Source organism: Phyllostomus hastatus, unplaced genomic scaffold (genome assembly GCF_019186645.2).
Source record: "Phyllostomus hastatus isolate PE091 unplaced genomic scaffold, TTU_PhHast_1.1 phas_scaffold_46, whole genome shotgun sequence".
In the NCBI taxonomy this organism is placed as follows: Eukaryota; Metazoa; Chordata; class Mammalia; order Chiroptera; family Phyllostomidae; genus Phyllostomus; species Phyllostomus hastatus.
Window position 1 is genome coordinate 24537947 of NW_025334032.1, and position 21634 is coordinate 24559580.

Genomic DNA, 21634 nt, shown 5'->3' on the forward strand with positions numbered 1-21634 from the left:
AATGGGGTGCTGCCCTTTCTGTTGGCCATGGTTTCTGGCCTCTGCTACCCACCGAGGGAGGTGAGTGGGCCGGGGTTACTTTCCCATTTCGTAAGTGTGGATGAAGAAACCGAATCCCTCACTGAGCAATGAGGAGCCAGGGGTGCGCGCTCACCCTCTGATCCCTTTCTAAGCGCGCTTTTCTCTGAGTCACTCAAAGCTTTTCTGATAGGAGCTCCTGGCTATTTGTCCTCAGAGGTGCAGGGCGGAGTGAATGAGTGGCCTACATGAAAATCTTTTTGTCTTGAGGCTTGTTTGAGATAGAAGGATGACTCAAACTTTGCTCCCAAACACAGGAAGTCTGCCTGGGGAGTTTGCTCAAAGTCTCTAGTGTGTGATAAGCACTTGAATGGAGTGGTGATAAGGTACCCAGACGGTGGCTACCAGGCTGAAGGGACCCTGAGCGAAGCCAGGGAGCGGGGCTTACCACCAGTTCTTGTCTGATCTGGGGCAGCAGCGTAACCCACAGGACTCTTCTAGACCATAACTACCCTCTTCAGGGCCGGGCCTCACATCTGATGCCCCTCTCAAAGAAAACCTTGTCTTTGCCAGGTGCTAGCTGTGGGCCAACCTCTCCCTTTTCCCAGTTTCAATGCTGATCCATGCCCCCTTGCCAAGGAGTGGCTGGGGGCTCTCCCCCAGGATAGCCCAGGCCCTTCACTAGGAGAGGCTGAGAGCCGAAATGGGGGGCCGGTCACTGACCCCTCCCTCCGAGACTGGAGCAGACCAGGGCTATCTCAGACCTGTGCATAAGGAGGGGAACGTCACTGACAGGCCCTTGTTGACTGCATTTTGTAAGAATTAGCTCAGTTAGTCCTCACGACACAGGGAAGATGACTGTTTTAGCAGACAAGGAACTGAAAGGTGAAGAGGTACCTTAAGAGTAACTTGCCCAATGACATATAGTGAGCAATAGAACCAGGATTTGGAGTATGTATTCTGGACTCCCAAGTTTTCACTGACGTGCTCTATCATTTCTAGGAGAAAAGAGACTCTCAACAATTCCCCCAGGAGTCTTACTCTCCTTGAGGTTTCCTGATTTTGATTTTCTGGTCCCTCTCTGACCTTTAGAGATGTCCTCTCCCAAATCAGAGCTGTTAGTAGAACCAGGATCCACTCCCCTGTTCTTCCAACGGAGTCAAGGAAGACAGAAATTTTCAAAGGAGCTTCACTGTTCACGTAGGAGAAAGTGAGGGGTGAATAAGGACTGTCAGGATGCTGCAAACATGTACAGAGTCTGAACGTATCCCAGCTCCGGGCCCTGCTGTGGAGGCCCCACCCTGGGGGTTCACCATTATTTCTGAGGTTTTTGAGCTCCTTCTGTGCCTTGCTGCCTTTCAGAGGCAATGTCCTCTGTCTGCCCTAACGCAGACTGAGGACAACAGTTGGTAAGGTCATAGCCCACAGTTGAACTGACAATGCAAATGGGACATTTTTCTAGGGCTCCATTAGCTTGCAAAGACAGTGGAGGCACTGAGTCCATGACAGCCCCACCCCATTCTCGCACCCCCCTCCCGGGTTGGCTCTACTGGGCCGTCTTCTGAGCACGCCGTCCTCCTCTTCCCTGCCTTGTACTCCCTGTGGGGGCTGCGCTGGGCTGCCTATCCTATTGGAACTTTCACACCGAGCGTTCGCGACAGATGTTTGTGCCTCAAGCAGAAGGGATGGATGAGAATTCATTCCTATCTAGAATATTTGGGGGCTGCCGGGGCTTTCCTTTGGTGCTCGGTTTCACCGCATAGCAGATCCCTACATATAATTTAGACATTCCCAGGGTTATAAGCTTTGTCTCCACTAAGGTACGACTCGTCTCTGAGCAAGGTCTACTCACATTTTTCAGATAATGGAATATTTCCTCACTGTGAGCACAGGGGCTAAGAGCACGAACTCTGAAGTTGAAGTCAAACCCTGTCCCTCCATTTTACTCATCGTGTGACTTTGGACAAGTCACTTAATTTACCCGGGCCTCAGTTTTCTCATCTGCGAAATGGGAGATAAAGCCATTATTGGCTTCAGACGATCGTGATGTTGACCTCAGGTACATGTGTGGATGAAAATGGGGCCACATACCGAGCCTGGCAAGCTCAGGGGAGGCCCATGTGGCGGCCTCGCAGACTCAGAGACGGAAAGTAACCCCATAGGATGGTCTGAAATGAAAACTTCCTAATTAAAAGTGAGTCATGGCAGGTAGTTTGGTTCTAGGCCTGTAGCGTCCTTGACAAAAGTCAATCTTTACCTTAAACGAGCCTGTCTGTTGTCTGTTTGTGTGTAAGTTAACTTTGAAATGACCGAGTAATCTTGTCCAGTAGAGCACAGAACCCCTCATTATCTCGTTCCCTGAATACCGTGTCTGCTGTGCCGTAAATGTTAGGCATTAACTCTCTTCTACCCACCAGTGTAAAGGAAGTACGTGTCTCTCCATGTTGCTTTTTATCCAGTCTCAGAAATTCCCTGCCTCTCTAAAGCACCACCAGTGGATTTCATGTAACTTCCTCACGTCTCTCCTTTTATTCTAGTGCATAAAATAAGCTGCAAAACTGCCGTTCTCCAGAGCATTTTCTCAATTCGTTGAGATTTTTCTTCCTGGCAATTGTTGTCCATTTGGCTCAAATAAACTCATAAAAATTCTCTACAGGTCTGGACTTCTCTTATGTTGACATATGTAAATGAAGCGTGGGTGGTATGGTACAAAAGTATATTTGGTCTCTGTCTCTGGTTCCTGACCCAGAGCCTCTAAAAACCCTTGGAATTTCCTGAGTAATAGGAGTATGTTTTGTTATTCCTCGGGACCATTTTTGAGCATACCTGCATTTGTGCTAATGAGGTAATTTAGGGTGCTGCTTTTCGATAACCTCAGGAGGGGGCTAGTCACCAGAAAGAGCAAGCGATTGGAGGGCTGGCACTTTCAGCATCACCCATCAGCCTCCAAGAAAGGGAGGGGCTGCTGGAGACTGAGTGTTATGAGCCCACTTGAGCCATGGCATTCAGAGAGCTTCCAGGTTGGTGACCTCCTCACGGTGCTGGGAGGGCGGCACACCTGGGACAAGTAAGGCAGCTCCATGCCCCTCTCCCTGTCTTGCCCTAAGCATCTCTTCTAGTTGGCTGTTCCTGAGTTATTTCCTTTATTATAAACCAGCAAATGTAAGTTTTCCCTGAGTTCTATGAACTGTTCTAGGGAAAAAAACAGGAGAGAAGAGAAAAAAAAATCAGAACCAAAGAGGGTGTTGTAGAAATCTCTGACGATTTATAGCCAGTCAGTCAGATGTCCAGGTGACCTGGGACTTGCGCCTGGCGTCTGACGTAGAGGCAGTTCTGTGGGACCCAGCCCTTCACCTGGAGGGGCCACGCTCCCTCTGAGCTGTCAGTGTCAGAACTGAGCTCAGTTGTAGGCGCCCAGCAGATATCAGAGAACTGGAGAGTGGGTTGGTGTCAGAGAACACCCCAGCCTGGCACATGCACGTCCTCACGTCCTCAGGAAATGTTAGCTTGTGAGCTAACCTGCAGCTCCTAGGGCTTGCTGCTGTTTTTCTCATTCGTACCTACACAGTTCTGCTCTGCGTTATAGTTCACTGCTTGCGTAGTTGACTCCTCCATTAGGATGTAACATTCCAGCAGAAGGAGTTCTTTTCTGCGTTTCTCTGATTCTTCAGCCTGTGTTAGTGCCCAGCAAATAGAGGAGACATTTATTTAACTTGCTCAACAAAGTGTTACTGAGGCCTTAGTCATTTATTTAAACAAAATGTATTGAGTATGTGCTACAGGCCAGATACTGTTTTGGGCACTGAAGATATAGCAATAGACCCAAAGAAAGTGTGTGGTTTCATGGAGCTGACATAGCAGAGGGAGCCAGGTAATGCGTGCGTAAACAAATATGCCCTGCACACGTGTAATCTAGCAGGCAGTAGAAGATCAATGAAGCACAATGAAGCAGGGTAAGGGAATGCAGATGATGGGGAAGAGCTCTCTGACAAGGCGAACTCTGAGCAGAGTTCTGAAGGAAGCAGCGAGCGGGCCCCATGGATTTGGGGGGACAGGGCATTCCATGCAGAGGGAACAGCAAGCGGCCAAAAGGTAGGAGGAGCACACTTCCTGTGTTCAATCAAGGAAGAGTTAGGGACCCGTGCAGGTGGTTGGAGCACAGGGAGCAGGAGGGAGAGATGCCCCTCCCACTCCACCTGCCACCGTGCGCGGAGGTGGGCGGGTGTGGGCGGGTGTGGCTCTCTGGTCTCTCCCACACCTGGCCCAGGCTCACACACTCTGGGAGAGACCTAATGCAGCTCTGAAGATAAAGGAAGAGGAGCAAAAAGCTGTTTGGTGAAAGTGGCAGGTGTTGTTCTGTGCTGGAGGAGAGGTGGAGACAAGACTGGAGTGTTTGGCGTCACCCCCGCCGAGCACTGGGCCCCGGAGGGCTGGTCAGGCTGAGCAGTGGGGTCTCCTGTTGCAAGGCTCAAGGCTGGGCCAACGTTGAAGCAAACTTGAAAGCCTCCTCCACAGAGATGCCTGCTTCCAGCCTCAACACTATTGACAAAGAGTATTTTTATCAAAGCAATGCGTGCATGTGTTAAAAAAAATGAAACAGTGCAGAAGAGCCTAGAATGAAAAGCAGTGGTCCCTCCCAGTCCTGTTCCCCGGGGAACAGGTCCTTTTAGCTGGTTCTGCTTTCAGTTCCCTGAAGGAGGCTCAGTACCTGGGAGAGCTTCCTGTCTGGTGGTGGGTCTGCACACCCAGCCCTCAGGACCTCCCCTCCCCGTGGCGCTCCACAGATTTCCAAGCCTGGTTCTCTGAATCACTGTGGCCCTCTCCCCACACCACGGCCCCTTCCCCATGGGTCAGCTACCAGGCTCAGGGAAAGTGGGAAGCCCCTCTAGTCACGGAGGGTCTCAGAGAGACACCCTCATTTACACACAGCAGAGGCTCATCAGCAGCCTGGCAGGATGGATTTCTAATTCTCTGGAAAAGTCTGTCTTTGTGTGGAACCCTAATTCCCTGCAGCAGCTGTCGTCTTGGTGCATCGTGGGCTTGCAGGGCATCTCTGGGGCCAGCCCTTTGGAATCTACCCCTTTTGTCATCTCCTTCTCCTCTTTTCCCTTCCTCTGTGTTTTTCTTTCTCCTCTTCTCTCTTGCCCTCTTGGTGCACCCTCCCCTTTCTCTTTCTCTGGAAGGTCAAGGTCAAACTTCTGTGCATAAGGTTGGGTCTATTACCTAAGACCTGTCAGGCTGCCTTGGGGCCCGGGAAGGCCATGGTCATGGAGGGGAGGCTGGGAGAAATATAAGAGGAGCCCTCTTTCTGGGCCTGCCGTCCTGGGGACACACTCAGGCAGCTTGCGTGTCACTGGAGTCTCGGCTCCCAGAGGGTGTGATTTAGAGTATCCAGTTTTGGTTTCACTCTGGGCTGATTTTGCTGTGTTTACGCCTCAGTTCCTAGTTAGGTCTTTAGTTTAAAGCTGTGGGGAGCGAAAGGGAAGGTTTGGGTGCCCATGTTTGGGCAGTTGTTCACAGGAAACTGGGCCTTTCCACCTCCCCGTGTCCAGCCCCGTGTGCCAGCTGCACTCAGAGAGACACCCATGTGGGAGCTTGTTGTGGGCACCCAGGGCTTTAGTTGCTTCTTGGAAGGACCCCTTCCTCCTGGGCCTTAGAGGATCACTTTTCCTTTGCGCAGGAAGGCAAGAGTGTTCCCAACAGTCCTTATCTGCTCTGGGCATCAGTGCTCCGCCCTGTTTCTGCAGGAGACTCAAACAGACTGTAAAGCCCAGCTGGGCTGGGTCCAGTGTGCGGTCCCTAACCTTGACTGAGCTTTCACTTTGCACCAAGTTCTGTGCACAGCACTTCACATGCTTTATCACATTTAAACTTCACAACAACACCATGGGGCAGTTGCTCTTAATATCATCCCTGTTTACAGATGAGCAAACTGAGGCACCAAGGCACACATTCTTTAGCCCAAGTTAATCTGACGGGTAAAGAACAGATCTGAAATTCAAGCCCACGCAGACCGGTGCGAGAGTCCCGGAGCCAGCATTGTGGTGGGGGTATGTTTCCCTCCCCCAGTGGGGATCCACTTTCACTCCTGTAGCTCTTCTCCTTGTATGTTCTCAAACTTACTGCATAAAGTCCTTTTGATGCCTGGGTTCCTTGAAGTGGACACAGTGAGAGCCCTGTTCCCCATTCCCCACCCTGCGCCCCAGGCTCTGGGCCTCAGCTCAGAGCGCCAAGCAGTGCTGTGGCTGCCAAATTGGGCCTGGGCCTCCCAGGTGAGCAGGGCCGCGCTTGGGACAGCCAGCCCCACAGTGGAGGCGCACACTCTGTCTGGGAGACAGGTCCTGTAACCAGCCACAGAGGCACACGCAGAAACGCCTGTGAAGGCCCACACTGGCAGAGATGGAGAAGGTGACTCCCACCTGGACCTAAGTCCCTGGTCACAAACTGGGAAAAGGGAGACAGCCATACCCAGGCAGAGCCACCTTCTGACGGAGGGGCTGCCCTCTACAGTCAGTGCGGGTCCCGAGTCCCAGCACTCACAGCGGCTGACTCCCTCCCTGACTGTTCGATGCTGGGCAAAGCGTGGGGTACTTAGAGAACCGGCTCCGACAGCAAAAAGGAGAAAAGAAGATGGCTGGGCTCATGCAGAGGCCTCAAATGGAGGGACATTCTCTTTCTCCAGTGGTGCAGATGCCCGCCTTTGGAAGCCAGCAGGAGGCAGATGAGGCCGGCTGGGGCTCCAGACCCCAAACAGCGGCTGTGTGCGTGTGCGTGTGTGTGGAGGTGTCTGTGGGGAGCCCTGGGGATCAGCAGCAGCTCCGCAAACCTGGGGCCCAGCTGGTAATCCGCCCTCTGCAGGGGCCAGCCAGGCCCCAGCCTCAGAGGGCTGTTGGCAGAGGCTGCCTCTGCAGATCTCTGGCTTTATCTTCCTCACACATTGAAACCATCAGGTCAGTCCTGACTGCAGCCTGCCCGGCTCTGTCTGCTGGAGACACTGTGCTTTCATCCAAACCAGGCCTTCCCTCCTCCGGGTCCCCACTCGGGGGAAGGGGGGCCTCGAGCATGGCCTCACTTCTGCTCCCCGGGAGCCAGTTTCAGAACTTTGTACCTTTGTACCCTATTTTGCTCTCCTCTCTGACATGTTTATGAGGCCACTTTCCACTCTGGGACCCCAGCTCCACCCTCATACCCCAAAGGGAATTTTAGTCCGTGCTGCAGAAAGCAGAGAATTCTGGGGGCCCCCGAGTCCCGAGCTGCTCCATCAAAGCAGTGAGCACTCTTCAATGCCTCGTGTTCTGGGGAAGCCAAATCAAAGGCAAAGCCTGAATTCCTCTTGCTCACGGCCAATAAAAACCTTGCTTCAGTGCCGGCTTCCTCTGCTGAAATCAGATATCCTAGTAATAAACAAGTCCGAAAGGCAGGGAAAAGCTCTTGCTTCTTTCTTCTGATTAGTTTTTATTCCTTTTAAAAAAGTTCTCTCTTAAAACAGGATGCCTGCCCCAGAAACTTGAGCACAGAACTGCGCCCTCTCCTTCCCTGCACCCCCCACTCCTGAGTCCTCACCCCCTGGGCGCCTGCAGGAGAGGGTGGGGCCTGGCTTCCCAACACCCACTAGACGACTGAGCTCAGAGGCAGGTCAAAGGGGCTTGGGGAGAATGGGCCTCCGCTGCCTGGGGAGCCAGCTGCCTGCTGACAGGGGTAGCTGGGCTCTGTGGCGGCTGGCGGCGGGCAGAAATGGGAAAGGGAAGGTAGAATAAGCTGGGACCACTTTTTAACTCTAGCAAGCCTTCTGGATCCCCTCAATGCACCGTGGGGCTATAAGAAGCCCAGTCCCGTGGATTTATGTGTTGAGTGTACATCTGAGAAAGCCACACAAGGTGGACCTCGAGGCATCAGAGGGGCTGAAAGGGCAGAGGCCTGGGAGCTGGGCTTCCTGGGGCTGGCCTCGCCTTGCATGCAGCCCTCTCGGGGGCGCCCCTCCCCAGCCTGTCCTTGTCCCTTCCCGGGGCAAACGTGTCTCCGCATGTGGAGGGGTGCCCTCCCCTGCATGCTGTCATGTCTCCCTGCAACCCCTCCCTCCCAAACAGGCTTTTAAGTGACTTTGCTGTCAGAGATGCTATTCTCTTTGTTTTTCCTTCTGACACTATCTCTCTGGAGAGTTTCTGGTCAAGAGAATTATATCGAGGCTGCAGATTGCAAGAGAATTGCGCCTAATGGGGAACAGACAGACAAGACACCTTTCATGTCCAGCCAAGATTTCCCCCCTCCCTTTCTCTCTCCCAACATCTCATCTTCCCTTTTTGGCTTCAAAGTTGGACCAAGTTTGTGCTAGTTTCTTCGGTACAGCTGGTGAATAAGGTCACACATTGATTTTATTTTGGAGATTGGCAGCTGGGTCAAGCTTAGCTCTGAGGCTGGAGAGCAGCGCAGCTCGCTCCCTCCGCTGGAGCACATGCCATGGGGGGGGCACAGCCAGTGGGGGAGGCCCATTTAGAAGGCACTCCGGCACCCCAAGGGTGGTTTTCACTCCTTAGTGATCTCAAAGCTCAAGAGCTTGAGCTTGTACAATTTATTTTCAATATAAGAAGGGTGCCCAAAGTGTCCTCTCAGACCCCACATTGGGCCATTTCAGCTTATGTGTGCTGGACTTTATAGGAAAAAAGTGTTCGTTCTGAGGTCCCTTGGGACCTTGAAGTGATTATGGGAGAGGTTCTTAAGGTTAAAGGCCTCTACCTTGTAAATAGCCTCTCAACCACACATAGCCGTCCATGCAAACTGGATGGGAAAGAAAGCTCTTTTCTTTACCTATGCGCTTCCTGAGGGGAGAGGGCAGCTTAGCGAAACATCTTGGTGGATGGTTTGGATTCTTTTGCCTTTAGTACGAGGCTGATGTAATAGCAGTCAACTGATTTCATGCTAAAGACAGCCACAGTTTCCAGAGCGAATCATTTCCAATTGCGCCATAACGACATCCACCCTTATCGCAGCCCTTCAGGAACTGGTGGGCGGGTCCTTCCTCCTTCGGAGCCTTGGTAGGAAGCACCGGGCCACATTTTTTTTTTTCTGGAAGGGCAAAGATGTCTTGGATTTTAAGAATGTCCCATTGGCCCTGGCTGGTTGAGTGGCTCAGTGATTGAGTTCCTGCCTTTGAATCGAAAGGTCACCGGTTCGATTCCCAGTCTAGGGCACATGCCTGGGTTGCAGGCCAGGTCCCCAGTAAGCAGCCTGTGACGGGCAGCCACACATTGATGTTTCTCTCCCTCTCCTAAAAAATAAATAAATAAAATCTTTAAAAAAAGTATGTACTGTTGGACGCCATTCCTCCTTGTCTAGCCTCGGAGGACAGAACTTACCGCCAGTCTACCTCTGGGGGATGAAGGGCATGCACTCGGAGCCTTGCAGCCTGTGGGACAGTTTGAACATGGGGGAGGAAGGTGGGTGTTAGGGGAAATGGGTGACAGGAGGGGAAGGCTGACCCCACCCAGGCTGGGTTCGATTCTCTCCTTCTTTCTCATGCCCACTGCTTGTAGTTTTGGAGTTTGTTCTGCATTAGGATGTGTCGGTTTTCAACCATTACAATAGACTAAAAACATACATTTCTTTTATGTTAGTAAGTTTCTTGTAAATTAAGCCTGTAAAATAAGAATATGCCACTTACCAATTGTTAAAGCAAAGCCTGAGGCAACAGAAGATGCCAGTGTGGTGTGGTGGCCAAGCTCTGGACCAGGAATTAAGAGTCTTGAATGTATTTCTTGCCCTGTCCCCAACCAGCTCTGACCTCAGACAAGTGCCCAATCCACAAAGGGGTACTGGCAAATAGCCTGCATTCCCCTACTGAATGCCATGGGGGGAAATGAGAGAATGTACGGGACAGTGCTTTACGTGCCATGAATGTTTTAAGAAGCGGGGAGCACAATTCGGGTATTGAGAGGCTGCTTTGTTAAGAGATGCAGCAGTCAGAATCCATGACGCATTTCCTGAGGACAAGGCCTCGATGGATCGTCGGGAGCCTCAGGGCGTGCAAACCTGAGGCCCCCACCAGGCACACAAGGGTCCAGGCTGCTGACAGCTCTCTCAAGCCAGAGGCTGCTGGGCTGTCTGGGTGGGTCTGACCCAGGGCAGCATGCTGTCGTCACTCAGGAAACGGCTGAGGATGCCGCCACTGCTTTGATGAAGACCTAGAAGTTTTCAGACCTGCTGCTCATCAGGTGGAATAAAAAAACCTGTCACAACTTTGCTCAGTGTTCTCTTTGCCCAAGCCCTGGCCTGTAGTGGGTGCTCTGGAGAGACATAGTCTGGTTGACTGTCCTTACTGGGGTTTGATCCAGCCTCCCGTGGCTCACCTCCTTTGCTGTTCTCCAAGTCTGGGCACAAGCTGGAGAGAGTGTTACTGCTCAGACCATTTCACCTCTTCCGAAGCGCTCCACAGCCACCATCGGGACCCTCCGCTGAGCCAGCGAAGGAGTGTATCTGAAGGAACCCAGTGGCTCTGCAGGAGGCAGCCCTATTGCTTGGGAAAATCCTGTCCTCTCTGAGCTCCTTGTCTGCCCGGTAAAGAGGGGAGAGGAAGGGTGAGTCCCTTGCAAGGTAATTTGCTGACGGTGGAGCCTGTGCTTGCTCCGCAGGCTAGCCAATGTCGCCATCTAGAGGCAGTTTAAAAGTATCTTGCAGCAAGAGGTAGGCAACTTCTATTTTTGTTAATTCCTGAAATGCCAACATTTCATTTTCTTGCCCTTGCAAGTTCAGAATCCCTCTCTCATCCGCAGTGTGGCTTTGGCGGCATCTGTGACCCAAGGGAAGCCCTCCCCCCACAGAGCCGCCTGGTGCGAGGCCAGCGACAGGCACAGCTGCATCCTGCCGGTCCCAAGGCCCCGCTCCTGTCACACTCACTCACTACACCAGATCTTAGAAAATAAATCTTTTAATTGCTTTGTAATCGGCACAGATGGCATAATCCAAACTCACATTTTTATTTAATAGATTCTGAAGTATCACACTCTAGCTCTGACTGAAAGAGTACAGGGATCATACCGGTTAAAATTTTACAAAATTACATTCAGCAGCAGCATCCTATCTGAAAGTTATCTCATAAAATTAGAGTGGGGCTTGAATAAATAAGAAAAAGCCATCTAGGTTATAAACCACCCAGCCCAAGGTATCCTGCTGCTCTATTAACAAACAAGAGGAGCCGCGGCTCTGGCTTACAAACACATGTGTGTGTGTGTGTGTGGGGTGGGGGTGGGCCGCAGGAGGCCTGCACAGTGCCCCCCGGGGAACAGGAACCTCCGAGTCAGGCCTGGTTGAAGCTGTGAACCTGAACTGGCTTTGAAGGGACCTTTCACGTCTGGGGAGCTATGAGATTCACTGGGCTTTGATAAGAAATCACCGTAAGAGAACCACATCATTAACTCCTCATTACTGTAGGGCCCAGGGGGAAAAGCTCAAAGCCCTGTCTCTTCGGGAGGATGTTGGAAAGGCCCAAGTCCCATGTGTATGACCCCTACAATTTTCAGGGCAAACAACACAGGGTGGTCAATGACAAATTCTCATTAACCATCATTTGGGTTTGGGGCATTAACTGGAACCATTTCCTGAAGTTACCTGTACATTCCAGAGTAGAGAGAAATATTTACTGAGTGGGGGGGGGTGGGGGGGGCAGCAAAACCACCTTGTTCCAGAGCAGCAAATGTGACTACTCAGCAGGACTTTGCATGAAGTTGGTAATCACAGGGAATTTTCTGTACAGTGAATGACAGATGGGAATTCCTCTGACTTTGGTGATTACAGGCATCTGTGACCTAATTTTAACCTGGGGAAGGCATTCATGGGTTGGTCGGTGCTCCTGGACAGGAGTCAATACTGAACTCAATTCCTGGCTATGGATTTGGTATTTGTTCTGCAGAAATGTTGGGATTTCTCAGATTCAATACAAAGCCACAACTTAAAGCGAGCCTCCTTTGCCAGACACTGAATACAGATGGTTTCCATTGATACACACAATCCTCCGCATGCTCTCACCAGGTCACAAGGAGCATGGTTGTGCTAAAACCTGGGGAACATCAATGTGAAAGCCAGGTGAGTGCACAGTCAGTCTTCCTGGACCGGGCCCGTGGGCGGTGAGCCGCTGCTGGCTGTTCCTGGGCTCAGTGCGCCTGTGTCACCTCCACGGCGGCTTTCAGGTCTGCTGCGGACTTGTCCAGGGCAGGTTTCTTTGAGTAATCTCGCTCTCCGAAAATGGTGCTTCCTATGCGGACATTTGTAGATCCAACTTCGATCTGTGGGAAAGAAGAGCGAGTGCGGAGGGCTGAGTGTGGACTAATGGACGGCAGCCGGAGCTGAAGCTGTGCCTCCCATTCTGGCTCTCGAGGGGCCTCTAGGGGCGGACGGTGATGCCGCTGAGGACGACGGCGGGGCAGGGGCTCTCCTTGGGGGCGATATGACCTCGGAGGGGTGTTTTAGAAATAAGTGAGGATTTCTTTGGCTTTCACAGGTATACCAGATGTCCCAGCATGCGTATCTGTGTGTGTGTGTGTGAGAGAGAGAGAGAGAGAGAGACACACACACACACAGCAGCACACACGCTCTCTCATGTTCCCTGGTCAGGTAGATGAAAAAGCCTTATCATTGTCTCTGTACAGAATCTAATTCTATTTTACTTAAAAACACAAAGTATTTTTGCACTGTTTTAATCTGCACAATTTTCCAGCAATGCAACTACTGTCTACACAGAGGGAAGTTTATTCTTTGATTTCTGCAACTTCGTTACTGTTCCAGAAAATCATGTATTTCAGTTGACAATACAGCACATCTGTACCAAAACCGTTGTTATAGCCATTGCATTCACAGTGGATCTACACATAAGATTAAGCCTCAGACTTCATCACGACTTACTGTCAAATATCTATGTGCAAGCGTTTACATAGCAAAATGTCTTTAAAAATTATAGTTTAATTTCTTCTTATTTTCCTTTAGATTCCACTTAGGGAATTATGTTAAAAAATTAAATTGTGTGTTAGGCTATAAGTTCTATACATTTCATTTCAAAAAGAAGGGGATGATAACATATACTTACACACACACACACACACACACACGCACACGCATATAAATAAATAAAGAAGGGGGTGGGGGATATTAGAATAGTTGAGAACCACTGCTAGTGGATGCCCTATTGCTACAATGAAGCATTTCAAAGGTCAGGGTTCTGTCAAACCAGAACCTGGTTTGCTGTGGCCTTTGGGGCCCTGCCGTCACACAGCACCCAGAAGGACACTTACTGCATGCTGGAAGTCCATGGACATGCCCATGCTCAGCTCAACCCGCTCAGTAGGAATGTTCAGCTTCTTGCACAGCTCCTCTCGGAGGGACGATAACATCTGACAGAAAGACAAGCGTGACGCCTTTTTTATACCTGCCTCTCTACAGACGCCTGGGAGTGGCGAATCTGAACACCTCTGACAAAGGTTATTTATCGCTAATGGTTTCAAGGTCTGTCAAAATTGCCAGTAGTTACTGAAAGTTTTTTTTCTTTCTTCAAATTCGCCTACTTTCAGAAAGAAGACTCTCAGTCCCTGGAGAAGAAGAAGGAGCTTGTTTTCTCTAAAGAGTGTGTTGGAGTCAGGTTCAAACTGAGCTGAGAAAGCTCTGCAGGGTTTTGGAGACCTGTTCTCTCTTCCCCATGGAAAGAGCTCAGAAGAGGGCTATAACCCCTGACAGACCGCCTCTGGGAGTCTTCGAAGTCTACGCTAGCAGCCAGCCCTGTGGCAGCACTGTGCTAAGATGCTCCTTTAGCTCGTCAGCAATCCCCACCCCCTGCCCCCCCCCGCCCCCCCGTACCTGGAAGTCCGGATTCGGTCCTTGACTAAGATCATGCCCAAAACTCCCTATGGTCATCAGCCCCACAAATTCCAGGCTGGGGCACTTGGCGTTTATGTGTTCCACCACGGCTACTGTCTCTGACGGTGGAATGCCATGTTTACCTTCAACACAAACACAAAACAAAAATTAAAAAAAAAAATTGAGGACCCTTATACCAAAATGTTTTAAGTAGCCAGACATAGGGCCTATTTTCACCCCTCCTTTGCAATAGAGGAGTGATCCTCAGACAAGAAGGTCCCTTGTTCTCAAGTCCAAAGCAGTAACTGTATGTTTGAGGTCTACATGTAGTTCCCCTTCTGGTCAGGTTCTGAATTTCTCAAGAGAAGAGCTATACATTGAACTCTCTTGATTCTGTCTCAATATCTGAGCTGAGAACAGCTAGAGTACTAGGAAAAGAAGAAAACATTGCTTTTCTTGGGATACCAAGAAGATTCATGTTGCCAAAATGCCAGATTGACCTCAGAGCTTTTCCCCCCAAACCTGGTATTTCTATAGTTTTAATAATTTATAGTTTTACAGTAAAACTGTAAAACTATAAAATAAAGTATATATCACACAGTTCTGACTATGTATTTGGTAAACTGAACTTGCTAATTAACCACTAGAGGAGGAATCTTGAGCAACTGATCGTTTGTTATGCAGTTGTAAGGATTATTGATACTGTCTTTCTCTCATTTATCACATGTAGATGCTAAGAACACTTATTTCAATAATTAATTAGGGAAGATTATAGCTAATTATCAAGAAATGATGTAATAGACTTGATCTGGAGTCTGTTTCAGATTTACAATAATTGTTAAAACTTACTGAGCACTTACTTATGTGCCAGGCATAAGTGGCGAATCCTAAGTGTTTTTCTTGTAATACAGTAACTCTGCTGAGTCACTATTCTTACTCTCTCTATTCTAGACACGAAACACAGGGAAGCTCAGTACCATTTCCAAGGTCACACAAATAGAAGCTGTGGACCTAGATTTGAACCCAGGTAGCCTGACTCCAGTGCCTATTTGGAAAACAGATGCCTATACTGAGCTCCTTCATGCTCAGATTTGGTGAATGCTGGTGCTCTGATGGCTGGAAGCAAGTGACTGATCTGTGGACAAACTGCTAACAAGTAAGACGTGCGAGGTTCTATGCCAGTGGCTTCACCTGTGTGAGCACAGTCAGTCCTCACAACAGTGATATCACATCATCACTGTGTGGCAAGGAGCCTGAGGTACAGGGGGAGCAGGTGATTCATGCGAGACTACGGAGCTGGGAAGTGGTGGAGCTCAAGCCTGAGGCGTGTCTGACTTCGAAGCCCGAGCTCTGCTCACCGTGTTACACCATTAGCCCTGTAATGACACCCACTGCCTGATGCTCACACTGCTTTTCCTTCCAGTTTCTCCCAGTGGGACACTAAGCAATTTATTTTTTAGGGCCCAAGAAGTGTAACTTCTCATGTAATTTTGCAACTTCTTTCAGGAGTGATGGTGACTTCTGGGAATTTTCAGGAGATCAAAATCACAATCCTCTTCTTGCTTCTCCGTCTGCCTCCTCAAAATTAAGAAATAACAAATCATGACGTATTAAAGAATCCCACGTGGGCTGGCGTGAATGTCGTTGTGCCACCTAGATCCTACATAACACGGCTTACTTAACAGTCTGTGATTTCTTTCTGTAACCTTAGCTATCAGGTAGAGTAGGCCAGCCATTCTTCCTGGGCTTCCAGCACCCTAGGGGGAGGAAAAATCTACAATACAGCTCTGGTCACTTACTCTCTTCTCCACTGGTGTTAATCTGGACCATAACCTTTAACCTTTCAGGAGAACCTTTTTTCTGCCACGAACTGTTTACTTTGTCTGCCAGCTTCACAGAATCCAGTGTTTCCAGCATGAAGAGATTGGGGACAGCTGAAATGAGAAAGAAGCAAGGAAATTCTTCATGTATCTCACTGCAGCAAGCAACAGCTTTTGGTGGACAGAAAAATAATTTCCCAGAAGAGAAAAAGACAGTTAAGTCTCAGTTCTGCTAAGAAGACTTATGTGGAAGTTTTATTAGACGTAAGTTCAAATGCTAGACCATCACTGTCTAATCGGCAAACATGAACAAGGAGAGGAAAATGCTGACACGGCACAATCCCGCAGCATTTGTATCCACACAGTCCAAGGGGCTGACAGTCGCAGAGCTCAACCCCACTTCCAACAGAGAGAAACAGTTCAAGAGGACGATACAGAAAGAATAACCAGTGGAAGCCGAAGGGCTTCTCTGGCATGACATCACCATGTTCTTGAACTTTCTAGGATGGGGGCACTAGAAATGATGCCATCCAGATGGTGAAAAGACAACCCATGGAGTGGGACAAAATATTTGCTAGTCATTTATGATAGGTCTGGTATCCAGAATACATAAAGAACTTTTATTATTCAATAAAAAGATAAATAACCCAGTTAAAAAATGAGCAAAGGATTTGAGTAGACATTTCTCCAAAGAAGATATATGAATGGCCAACGAGCACACAAAACGGTGCTTCACCCCATTAGGACCTAGAGAAATGCACACAAAAACCACGAGATACCATTTGACATTTTTTAAAACCCCATTTTATCTCCTTGGCTGGCTTATTACTCTAACTGTTTATTGTGTTATTTTATTGGTTTCCTTAGGTTAAACTTATCACAGTCTACCTTTAATGGTGTTATACCACTTCACATAAAGTCTAAGAACCTTATAATAGTGTACTTCTGTTTTTTCCTTCCCATTCTTTAAGCTATTGTTGTAATGTATGTTGCTTTTACATGTTATAAACCCCATGATACATCATTATTTTTGCTTATATAACATTATAATAAAACAATAGAGAAAAATAAAATCAATCTTTGAGAAGACTGATAAACCTCTAGCCAGAGAGACTAGGAAAAAAGAGAAGGCAGAAATTATTAATATCAGGAATGAGAGAGTTGACATTACTACAGACTCTTCAGATATTAAAAAAGATAATAAAGGAATTACAAACAACCTTATGCCCCTAAATTCATTAATTTAGATGAAATGGGCAGATTTCTTGAAAGACACAAAGTACCAAAGGTAATCCAAGAAGAAACAGATTTTGTGAACAGCCCTATCTATTAGTAAAATTGAAATTATATTTAAAAACCTTCTCACCAAGTAACCTCCATTCTTCAGTGGTAAATTCTACTAAATGGTTAAGGAAGAGATAATAGTAATTCCACACACTAACTCTTCCAGAAGACTGAAGAAGGGAATACTTCCCAATTCACTCTATGAGGTCTGCATTACTTTGACATGAAACCCAAATAAAGATACTTCAAGAAAAGGAAACTAGAGACCAATGTCCCCTGGGAATATAGATGCAAAAATTCCAAACACCATCTGACAAATCAAATGAAACATTATACTAAAAAGTTAGTACTTTTTTTTTAAAGGATTTTATTTATTTTTATTTTTAGAGAAGGAAGGGAGGGAGAAAGAGAGAGAGAAACATCAATGTGTGGTTGCTGGGGGCCGTGGCCTGCAACCCAGGCATGTGCCCTGGCTGGGAATCGAACCTACGACACTTTAGTTCGCAGTCTGCACTCAATCCACTGAGCTATGCCAGCCAAGGCAAAAAAAAAAAAAGATAGTACTTTATGACCAAGTGAAGTTCATCCCCAGGAATGCACGGTTGATTTAACATTTGAAAGTCAATAAATGTAATTCAACATGTTAATAAACTAAAAAAGAAAAATGGTATGATCATATTTAGAGTTTTATCTTACCCATCAGTTTGTTGACATTTTGTTTCTGTAAGTGGCCAATGAAGTGCCATTTAATCTCAGGACACGAAGACAGAACCTGAAAAGAAAAAGGTGACTATGTTTGACTTAGATTTTTTTTCTTTTATTCTCACCCAAGGACACTTTTCCACTGCTTGTAGAGCGAGGGGGGCGGCGGGAGAGAGGGAAAGAAACATGAGTTGGTTGCCTTCTCATATGTGCCTCAACGGGGGATGGCACCCACAGCCTGGGTATGTGCCCCGAGCAGGAATTGCACCAGTAACCTTTTGGTGTATGGGACGACATTCAACCAACAGAGCCACGCCAGCCAGGGCTTGGCTTAGATTTTTATGGAGGTCTAGCTGGCTCAGATACTTTGCATACTCTCTCTTCTGACCTTTCATGTCTACACAATGAAGCACTACCACCATCTTCAGCCAGGCTCCTAAGGATACTTAGAAAAACATTTAAGGCTTCTGTTCTGTTTCTCTTCCTTGTTCCCATCAATCCCCTCCATCTTTCAGATATCACCCATTAAGAATCAGCTGACTAAAGCTTTCAAATCTCAGAAGGATCCTAGATTACAGCAAGCTCCTAAAAATCACCATTTTCAAAAAAACTGCAGAGGAGAAAACTATAATCTTTTTTTTTTTTAAAGATTTTATTAATTTATTTTTAGAGAGGGGAGGGAGGGGGAGAGAGAGAGAGAGAGAGAGAGAGAGAGAGAGAGAGAGAGAGAGAGAGGGAGAGGGAGAGAGTGAGAGAGAGAGAGAGAGAAACATCAATGTGCGGTTGCTGGGGATTATGGCCTGCAACCCAGGAATGTACCCTGGCTGGGAATCGAACCTGGGACACTTTGGTTCCCAGCCCGTGCTCAATCCACTGAGCTACACCAGCCAGGGCTAGAAAACTATAATCTTAATAAAGAAAGAAAACCTAACTGAGAAATATTGGGGGTCAAGGTAAATGTAGACATTTCTGCTGCCAATCCAACCTCCTGGTGTAAAACTCAACCACCAACATGGGTCTAATTTTCAAATGAAATGTTGAGATTTAAATACAAACTCAAGAATTGAGATATCTACTTACTTTAGGATTTGATGCTTTTTCTAGCAGTTCTTGAACCTACAGGGTTAAAAGAAAGACAAGTCAGCAGTTTGGCCAACATGACTCTTCCAAAGGAGGTTTGGGAAAGGGGTCTTACATAGTTCTCCCCAAAAGTGCGCTGGCCGTGACTGTAGGCCTCAACCACCATGTCCGCAGGCTTGGTTTTGCTGACGGCTACCAGCCGGGGCTGGATGTCTGGGAGATTCTGCCGAGAGAGAGCCAGATGAGTAAATGTTTGGGCACATTTTCCTGATAAACCCTGTAAGATAGATCCTGTACAAAAGATCAGCATAGATCTTAACTTGGTATTTGGTAAGCTCCATTTTTCCAGTACTGCAGGAATATCAGTGCCAAATAATGTTGACAAGTATGTGTTTCAAATGTACTGCATTTAGCCCAGGCTGGTGTGGCTCAGTAGATTGAGCTCCGGCCTGCAAACTAAAGGGTTGCTGGTTCGATTCCCAGTCAGGGAACATGCTTGGGTTGAAGGCCAGGTCCCCAGTAGGGGGTGCAAGAGGCAACCACACATTGATCTTTCTCTCCCTCTCTTTCTCCCTCCCTTTCCCCTCTCTAAATAAATAAAATCTTAAAAATACCCAAATGCATTGCATTTAAATGTAATATGTTACCTACTTTAATATCTAGCAAAAGATAGTTCTTGGGAAAGCTGGGCAGGTAAGTAAAAGCAGTATATTTCCTTAAAATGCAGTCTTTGACCAACTGTGTTGGCATCAGCTGGGTCTCACTCCAGACCTACTAAATCTGAATCTCTGGGGCTGGACTCTGAGAATCTCCTTTTAAATAAACTCTCTAGGTGATTCTCTTGCACACCAGGGTAGGAGGTTTAAGGATCACTTCATTACAGGAAGGCACCACTCTCTGACCAGAAGGCAGGCTGGTTCTGGCTTCTGAAACCCCCAGGTTAACTGTTTTAGAAGCTCATTCTGGTCCTGGTATAATTGTTAGCATTGACCCCATTCACATTCAAAAGCAACCTGCTTAATTATATAATCTATTGTTCAATCTAATGAAGGACCAGTGGCAGACCTGACGGAGGGACACAAAAAACCCTCTGGACTCTGGATTAGATCTATCCAACCCCTCTCAAGGCCAGTACATGAAGAGCAAGGCTTCCCCAAATTCTACTGCAACAAAATCCACACAGGTGCAGTAAGAGAAGAGATTCACCTCTCCTTACAGAGTTCAGTTTTCATGTACGCCATCACCCTTTTGCAATTTTTACAGAGTCATAGTATCCTCAAAGGGCCTGAAGAATCAGGTCAATTACAAAGAATTTCCTCGTCTTTCCAAGGGCTATATTAATAGCCTTTTATAACATCATGTCATAACTCCTGGGATTATGATGATGGATCAATGGTATCCAGACAGAAATGTAGGACAGGCAGATTTGCTGGGACAATCTCCAAGCATGATGTTTATTAGGGAAATCCCTAGTTTATCTTGGAGAATCACTGAGAATCATAGAACATTAACTCCAGGAGTGAGCTCAGAGCAATCAGAGTTCATTCCCTTTCCTATGCAGATAAGGAAATTCGGGGCCAAAGTAGTTAAGTGACTTGTTCAATGTAATATCTAACTAGTAGCCAAGGAAAGGCTATACTAGTACAGGTTTCTGTCTGCAGGCCAACATTCTTTGTGTGTGTGTGTACGTTTTATTTTTATTTTTCAATTACAGTTTACTTTCAATATTTTTTTGCATTGGTTTAAATTGTACAACACAGTGATTAGACAATCACATGCTTTAAATGTGTTCCCCTGACACTTCCAGTACCTACCCTGCACCTTACATAGTTAGTGAAATAGTATTGACTATTCCCTATGCTGTACTTTACATGCCTGTGACTATTTTGTAACTGACAATTTGTACTTCTTTCACCCATTCCCCCAACATCCCTCCCCTCTGGCAACCACCACTCCTCTCTGTGTCTATGAGTTCCAGGCCAGCATTCTGAGTCTGACACCGTAAGTATAGATGAGAAACCTTTGACCTCTCTGTTGAGGTATGTCTAACTCCATACCATCCAGCTTAAACTTGCACCAAGGGAAGCAGATACTGACTGGCCCTTGGTCTAATGAAATTCCAGGAGGAGACAGCAATAAGGGGTGGGTGGGTTGGGGGGGGAGTCTTCTCATAAGGGGATTAGATGTCAGCTCCCCTGTGCTGGAAACGCGAAAGTATAGCTCGGTGTCTCTGATCAATACTATCTGCTTCGCCTACACGTGGAACTGACATTTACCGAGCATCTACTAGGTGTCAGACGCAGCCACACACGTGATATCAGGCGGATCTGGCCCCCTTTGCCACGCTCTAGTAGGAGACGTCTTCTCTTGCCGCTGCTGGGCACAGGCCTGGCCCTTCTCCCGTCCCCTAAGGCTGTTGACGCCTACACGAAGCGGGATGAGCAAAGGCTGCGATTTACGCCCGGAGATTGGTCATTTTTCCGGAGTAGCGGATACCTTCCGTTCCAGCCTAGCCAACCTCCAGGAAACCTGACAGACTCATCTCGAGGTCACCGAGGAAGCCCTACCCTAGCTTTTTGGGGCTCTGCGACCCGTGCCAACGCCGAGGCGGCGGACAGGTCCCGCCCCTCCGGGAGAGCCCTCTGCGTCACCGTGACGACCCATTCTCACGCAGGTGTCCCCCTCCTCACAGCGGCCGCCCACTGTCTCCACGCGGTCCCCTTTCTCACCCGCGGCCGCCGCGCCACCGCCTGCTGCACGCGCTCGTTCACTGTCCGCAGAGCAAATGCGACTCCCAGTTCCGCCGACATGCCGCCAGCTCTCCACATCCCCTAGGGATCAACGTCTAGACCCAGACCGGGGTACCCCGCGGTTGAGACGGCTTTCCGGTCCCG

General features: G+C 48.2%; 1 protein-coding gene across 1 annotated transcript; it reads right to left on the reverse strand.

The window, feature by feature from the left end:
• Positions 1–10923: 10923 nt before the first annotated feature.
• On the reverse strand, positions 10924–21634 carry LOC123807503 (pyridoxal phosphate binding protein). The gene is made up of 8 exons (XM_045821421.1): positions 21470–21634; positions 18856–18963; positions 18741–18776; positions 17655–17730; positions 15654–15788; positions 13855–13997; positions 13296–13394; positions 10924–12293 (listed from the first exon to the last, which is right to left on the reverse strand). The coding sequence occupies exons 1-8, from the start codon at positions 21566–21568 to the stop codon at positions 12162–12164; spliced, it is 828 nt and encodes a 275-aa protein (XP_045677377.1). The 5' UTR covers positions 21569–21634; the 3' UTR covers positions 10924–12161.